At 43.1% G+C, this 7,632-nt stretch overlaps 1 protein-coding gene across 1 annotated transcript; it reads right to left on the reverse strand.

Annotated features, from left to right (window-relative positions):
• Positions 1–6,298: 6,298 nt before the first annotated feature.
• On the reverse strand, positions 6,299–6,751 carry LOC138520592 (uncharacterized). Its single transcript, XM_069632920.1, has one exon. It carries the CDS (start codon positions 6,749–6,751, stop codon positions 6,299–6,301), a length of 453 nt encoding a protein of 150 aa, XP_069489021.1.
• Between the last annotated feature and the right edge of the window lie 881 nt (positions 6,752–7,632).

A 7,632-nucleotide genomic window follows, 5' to 3' on the forward strand; every position in this document is an offset into this window, starting at 1 on the left:
TTTGTCACACACCCCTTTAATTTCCCAAATGTGCCCTATATTTAGTCGCTGCTTTAGGCACCATACACTTTTGTAACCTGCACAAGTCACCTACCCTTGAAAAGGTCTTCTTGTGCTCTTTCAAAAAATGTATGTTTGCCCTTCCTCACCACATTGGTTTTCCTGATTTACACATGCTAAGTACGTCTTTTCAGGCCGTAAGCATAAAACTCCTGTGTACCATGGCTCAGTGTTTGGCTTGTGGTATTGCTTGTTTTGTAAAACACTACAAAAAATGTGTGCTTTCCTAACTGCAGGAGTTGGGGGAACATAGCAGAGCATTGCTTTTCTCAAAATTCATACAAGCCATTGCCGTACCAAGCCAACCATGTCCACCACATACCTTTTTTTTCGGGTCATTTTACCGCTTTTCCCTCAATCTATGGCCTTTTCCCCTACCTAGTTGTGGCTCGACCTATGCAAATCACCCCTTCCTAAACTTGGAATTTTGTCTACTTTCCAGAAATGTATGCCTTTCTGTCCTCCAATTCGGCTTTCCTACACTTTTCATCCATTCCGTCCATGCATGTCCAATTGGCAAAATGGCCAAAATCGCCTACCTCTCACAAAACGGTTGATAACCACATCAAAATCATTTCTTTTCGTTTCCACTCAACCTGTTCTTGAAAGCCAGGAAATTGGAAAATTCAACACAGCAAACCATTTGTTCCTAGCTCTCACAAGGAAAAAAAACACTGGCTTCTTTGTACATCATTTTATTGTCATTTTTTGAAAAAACAGAACATTTTCGCCCTTTTTGCTTATTTTCTCTCACCCCCCTACAGCAACCTAGGATTCCTGGGTGGCGTTACGACCGCCTACATTTGGGAAAAAAGGGGCCAAATTTGGTTGAGATATCTCATGTAACAATAAAGTTACAAGGCATTGAAGGGCGACATACCAAAATCACCAAAAAGGGCCTTTGCACTGGGTGGAAAAACTCATGGCAGTTAAAGGGTTAATACTATTAAATGAAGAAATCTTGGCACTTGCAGGGGTTTTCCATTACACCTCAAACAGGAGCTCAGCCTGCATCTCACGCTCATGTATCTTCTCGAGTAGATAACTAGGCTCTCGGCGCCCAGACTCTTGACACTGGGCCAGGCAAGCTTTCAGTGTGCCACACTTCCAGCCCTTTCATTCACGGGGTCCTGAAGAGTCATCAGTCGTATGGCTCTCAGCTATTCCTTTATAGCATTCAATCCTTTTATGGTAGTATTGATCGTCTGCAGGTGCTCTCATCTGGTTATCTGTAACCATTTGGCATTTGCCATCGTCTCGATCCCTGGCATAAAGATTGTAGGCAAGCACTGCTGAAGTATGGCTGAACAACCTGTGTTCATACGGAATCAAATTGAAGGCTTCTATTGATTTACCTGGGAAGTAATTCTCTCTCTTTATTTGATTGAGAAATCCAATAGATGTCATCTTCCTCAGGTGAGCATCTGCTTTTGGAAACTCACCAATGTTCAAATCACTCTTTGGAATTACTAATGCTGGAACATGGACAATCTCCATAGAACATAGTCCTCCCCAATCTCTGTGCAGCTTCATGTATGTTCTGGATCCGCAGGCCCAGTAGTAGTCCATTATCAATACTGTCCCATCCTTCATTCCTGGTACATCGAAGATTCGACCACACTGCTGATTTTCTCCACCTTTTCGTGTGCCATTGTTTCTAAAGCATAGTTCTGTACTAACCAGAGGCACTATCGACAACGGGCCTCCTCTGTCTTTGACCCCTGTCAGCAACTTTGCAAGCCTCGGCCAGAGAGGTTTGCATCCCTTTTCCACACAAACTATAACTGGTTTATGATGTCCAGTTACTGCAACAGCTCTGCATATGACTATGCCTTCTTCCCAGCCATATGGAGAAAGTACTTTTCCCCAGAGCTGCATCTGGTATCTTTCCTTGCATCTTCATATTTCTTCATCAGTCTTTCTTTGGCAATTGAGCTTTCGATTTATTTCCCATTGGATTCCGGCTTCCTTCATGCCAGGCTGTTCATATCTTATCACATGATCTCTGGTGTGCGGTCTCTCTCTTGTCTTTAAATCTTGAATGTAATCATCTTCTTCTGGTGCTGTCCGTTCAGTTGCCCCTACTGCCCATACCAAAGATGATGTTCGACCCTGAAATTGACCTCTTGTATGGCAGAGTGCAAGGTGAGTCAAGCAATGAGCTGTCTCGACATCTATCTCGAAAGCTATGAATATCTAGGACTTCCCCATAATATAAGGTAGGAGAGCACACACATAGCAATTTTCCTCAGAGGTTCTCTTTCCTACCTCCTTTCCCAAATGCGCTGTTCTATCTAGATAATCGTTTCACTCATAATCATCTTCCCTTGCAATTCTCTTGGGCCTTTTTCTTGCCAATTTAGCTCTCATAAGAAACTCATGAAATACATCCGTATACATCCTTCCTACAGGGGGAATCATAGGAACACTTGTCAGAGAAATAAGTGACTTCACATGTGTCACTGGTGTAGGGAAAATCACATAAGGCCTCAGCCTCCTTACAACATCTAACTCTGCATAGGTCACTGGAGTGGGAAGAATCAAAGGGACTTCTACCTTTTTTGGAACCAACAAGGTAAGCAGCATTATTTAGCAGAAATAGAAAAACAATGACAGATGTTGTGCACATATATATTATGCACCAATACATGAAACACGCCATTGGTGTCTTTCGACACGTGAGTCTGCTCACTTTCTGGAACTGCATTATGCTCAATAGACCACATTGTGCCTGGTGCACTATTTCTAAGGAAGGAAAACACCTTTTTAATCAGACAGCCTGTTTAAATGCTCAGGTAGCTGTTGAATTTGCTCAATTATCGCTGCCAATAATCTTCTAATCATAGGGCTTTTTTTAGGATCCTGCACAAAAGTGTGAACATCAGTGCTATACCTAACAAGAGCAGGGTAAGCTCTGAGTATAAAAACAAAGACAGCACGAAGGAGTATATGGACATCGACATCAGACAGGACCACATGTCTGACCAAAGAGAAATTCAGTGATAGATGAATCAGGTAAGTGCTCACTTTTCCAATTGTCCAAAATAAAGTCAAGAGCTGGCATTTTTCGTCACATCAGTACTTTCCAAAGTCCAATTTGACACAATCCCTGTGGTTTGAGAACAGTTACTTTTTGCACCCCAGCTAAAATATCTATAAAGAGTGTCCGGGAAAAGCCACATTCCAAATGCACACTTGCATCTTTTGAATCAGCAATCTTAGCATCCTTCTTCCTCGTCATCGATCGAGTCTGCACGTGCTGAACTGCTTCTTCATGACTTGCTACCGAATCAGGTGGGTGTGTTCTGGTCTCACCTACATACAGCTTCACGTCGCCCAAGTAGATCTAGGCGTGCCTTTCTTGAACTTTTACTGCAGATAGAGTAATATTCTCCACAATGAACGGCCCACTAAATCGGGGCTCATGTCACTTCCTAGTGAAGTTGCGAATTAGAATAGAATCACCAATAAATCACCAATAAATTGTTTGGGTACAGATAGTTCTGTGTATCTGGTTGCTGAATGGTCTTCATCTGTGTCCTGAGACCGACAACCCTTATGCTTGAGTTGATCTGAAATGACTGAAATACTAGCGGTGATACATATTAAATACGCACATAGCTCATTTCCTAACAATTCTGCAGTCATCTGGGCATCAATTCTACTCCTCATTGGAGGTGACAGGGGTATCTCATTCGCCTTCCTGTGACTAGCTCATGGGGTGTAAGGTGGTGGTCCGACCCCGGCTGATTCCTTAATGCATATAATGAAAGGGGCAGGCAATACAGCCACTCCTTCTTCAGTGTCAGTTTAAGTTTGACAATTATTTCTTTCAGAAGACCGTTGAGTATATCACATAACCTGTTTGATTGCGGGTGATAAGCAGAAGAAAACGTGTGTTTAATACTAAGCAATAAGCACCAGGGTGTGGACATGGAGCAGTTTTAATCCATCTCAAAAAGGGGCACACCACCACTATCATATACCTATATCCACTATATACTTTGAGCATATCAACATAGTCGATATGTAAATGCTGAAAAGGACCATTATGATGATGGTGGAAGCTTTGGTGGGCTCGGAGGCACAGGTAAGCTACTGGCAGAAAAATATTGCCGATTATCTACGTCTTCTGAAAGCAGTAAGACCCTTCATTAATGAAATCAATGCCTCAACAATTGCCAGAGCAATCATCCTGTTGCGGCTTGATTATGGCAACGCTCTCTTGTTAGGAGCCACTAAAAGAGAAATTCAAAAGTGCCAAGTCATTCAAGTCATTCAAAACGACGCAGTTCGGATAGTCAAGAGTATAAAAAAACAGAGAACATGTGTCAACAGGGAGAAGAGCTCTACATTGGTTAAGAGTGGAGGATAGAGTTAAGTTCAAGGCCATGACAATAATTCATAGATGCATATAGGGAGAAGCCCCGAGCTATTTTAAAAAACACTTCTCCTTCTATTCACCTGGAAGATGTATAAGATCAGCCGACAGGGGCACTCTGAATACTTCTGGGGCAAAGTATGTATCTAGGCAAGGTAATTCCTTCCCGGTGAAAGCAGTAGACATCTGGAACAAGCTGCCGATGGCATTACGGTTAGAAGCAAACTATCAGAGTTTCAGGAAACAGCTTAAAACCTTGTTGTTTCAATGAGTAATAGAGTCCCTCCCTCGAGGTTCTTAACCTTACTCAATGAGGAGAGTGACGTGTTTTTTTTTTTACTTCCTTGGTTCCCACGCCATGATGCCTGCGGGCTACCGTCGCAAAATAAGCAAGCACATAACATAACATAACATTAGGTCGAGGAATCTCTCCTCTAATTGTTTGCAATGTGTGTCCAGTGGTAAACATTTGACATACGATGCAATTTACTACATAAAAAGCAACGTGTTCTAACAGGTTTGGTACAAACCAATCCTCCACAATAGTTACTGCGAGGCTTCCCCTAGTTACATGCACAGGGTAGTGTAGTTGTTCTAAAGCTACCCTTAATAAGGCTAGAGGCATCACCGGTTTACCAGTGCTGTCCTGTCACCATAATGCTTCAGAGGGGGATAAAGAACAGCCCATCTGTCTCTATAGCTCCTTTTCTTCCTGTGGGGCACTGCCTTGAACCTCCACGGTCTCGGGAGGATAGCTCCAGAGCAACGCGCTTGCCTTGGAAGCAGACGACGTGGAGCAACACAGGTTCGATCCCCGGGTCCGCGCTTAGAAACCTCTGGGTATTAAGCGCATTATAAATAAGCAATCATATCAAATCATATCATCAACTGCATTCCATATAAATGATTAAATCCTTCATTTACAATCATAATCATAACAATTGTTTTGTTTACATTAGGAGTATCAAAACTAGAAATATCATGTGAATATGCAACCCTTTTGGCCTCTTCGTCTGCGGCTTTGTTCCCGCGTGAGATAAAATTAGTTCTCTTAGTATGTGCTGCACATTTAACTATTGCAATGGCTCCTGGGAGTTGTAGTACTTTAATAAGCCTGTCCAATAATGCAGCATGTTGCACTGGAGTGCTGTCCGCTCGGAGGTAGCCCCTCCTTTTCCAATGTGTTAGCCCTGTGTGCACGGTTGACATCACATAGGTGGAGTCACTATACACGGTCACTACCTGTCCTCCGTGTTTCTCAAGCACGACAATAAGCACCACCAATTCTGCAGCCTGTACCGAAAAGTGAGACGGTAGTCTTGCACTTGCTACCACTTCAAATTCCCATTAGCTCTGGGTCTTACCACAGCTGAACTTGAATGCCTTTCCCCATCAGTTTCATCAATTTTTATGACCCATCAATAAAGAGAACCTCCCCCACCCTCCCTACTAGAGTATTCTCCTTTACCCCTGGGATCTTGTCATAATACTCCTCATAGTTAGAGCAATAATGCAATTGCTCATCTGCTGCCAAAGGCTCAGCTACAAATGTGGCAGGATTCACTATTTTACACCTGACTATTTTGATTGCTGGATTTCATATAACTACCCTATATGCAGAAGCCCTCGGATATGTCAGTGTACCCTTAGGTTTCTAAAGAACAGCAAACAAAGCATGCTCAACAAATAAAGTCATTGAACACCCCATCACAATACTTGCAGACTTCTCAATAGCGAACGTGGCTGCTGCCAGCGATTGTTCGCAAGGAAAGTGTCCTCTCATAACTGGATCTAGAATTCCACTATAATATGCCAGAGGTTTATACCCAAGTGTTGTCCTCAGTGTAAGCAGTGCTGTCATAACTGTTCCATTCGTGTATGAAATAGGAAGAGCTCCTCAGAATAATTGGGAATTCCTAAAACTGGAGCTGTACAAATTGCATTCTTCAACTCCTTTAAACCTTCCTCCATTTCTTCAGTCCATTCTATTTTCTCATTGTTCACTTGGGCTTTCTTTGAAGCCTGCAAAAGGAGTCTTGTGTATAAACTGTAATCAAATACCCATGCTCTAACATAGTTACACAATCCCAAGAATTGCTGCATTTGATTTATCGTGTGCGGCTTTGGTGTTTTCATGATCACCTCAGCTCGTTCAGGTGCAACCTTATTTCCCTCATGCAAGATTAATTGGCCTACGTAAAACACCTCCTCCTGGCAATATTGCAATTTCTCCTTGTCTATCTTGTATCCCTTGTCTGCTAGGATAGTCATTAGCCGAATCAAATATTGTCGGCACTCATCTTCTGTCATATTACAAACTAACATGTCATCTACTTACTGCAGCACAAAGCTTGGCAAATCAATATTGCTTAGGTCCATCTGTAGGACCCTATTAAAGATTGACGGAGACTCATATTACCCTTGGGGCAAACAAGTGCTTTTCAACTTAGTCTGACGAAACATAAATGATGTGAGGTCTTGAGAGTCCTTATGCAACGGGATTGAGAAAAAGGCATTTTTCAAGACAATAACTGTGAAATATTGGACCTCTGTGGGAATACTACATAAAATCATCAATGGATTCGTAACTAGAGGAAACTCTGCCTCTACAATCTGGGTAATTGGTCTCATGTCCTGAATTAATCACCATGACCCTCCTTTTGATTTTTTCACAGGGTACACAGCAGTATTACAAAGTGACTCTGACGTCACCAAAATACCTTGTTCCATCATAGCTGATATAGGGGGTCATTATGAGTTGGGCGGTAAGGGATACCGGGCACCGGTAAGGAGACCAGTGCCAGTAATCCCTTACTGCCCAATTCCGAGGTCCCTTAGTGGGAACTGTAAAGGACATGTGGTCTGACCACACGTCCTTTACGGGTCCTGCTAAGGGACCAGGGCGCTAATAACGGGCCTGCTATTCGCGGGCCCGTTATTAGCGCCTTCCCCATTCCCATTGAGCCCTATGGGAGCTCAAATGGGAATGGGGAATGATTGGTTGAATCGGGACTTACCGGGTCCGCACAGGTTGGAATGTCCCGGCAAGTCCCCATTCAACCAGACCAATGCCGGACACGGCATTGGAGGCAGCCATGGCACAAATATCGCCATGGCTACCTCCAATCTCGGAATGAGGGCCATAGTCTTAAAAATACCCTCATCCGCCTCTTGAGACATTGGGTACTGCC

This window comes from Ambystoma mexicanum, chromosome 13 (assembly GCF_040938575.1).
Source record: "Ambystoma mexicanum isolate Mex_15411 chromosome 13, UKY_AmexF1_1, whole genome shotgun sequence".
NCBI lineage: Eukaryota > Metazoa > Chordata > Amphibia > Caudata > Ambystomatidae > Ambystoma > Ambystoma mexicanum.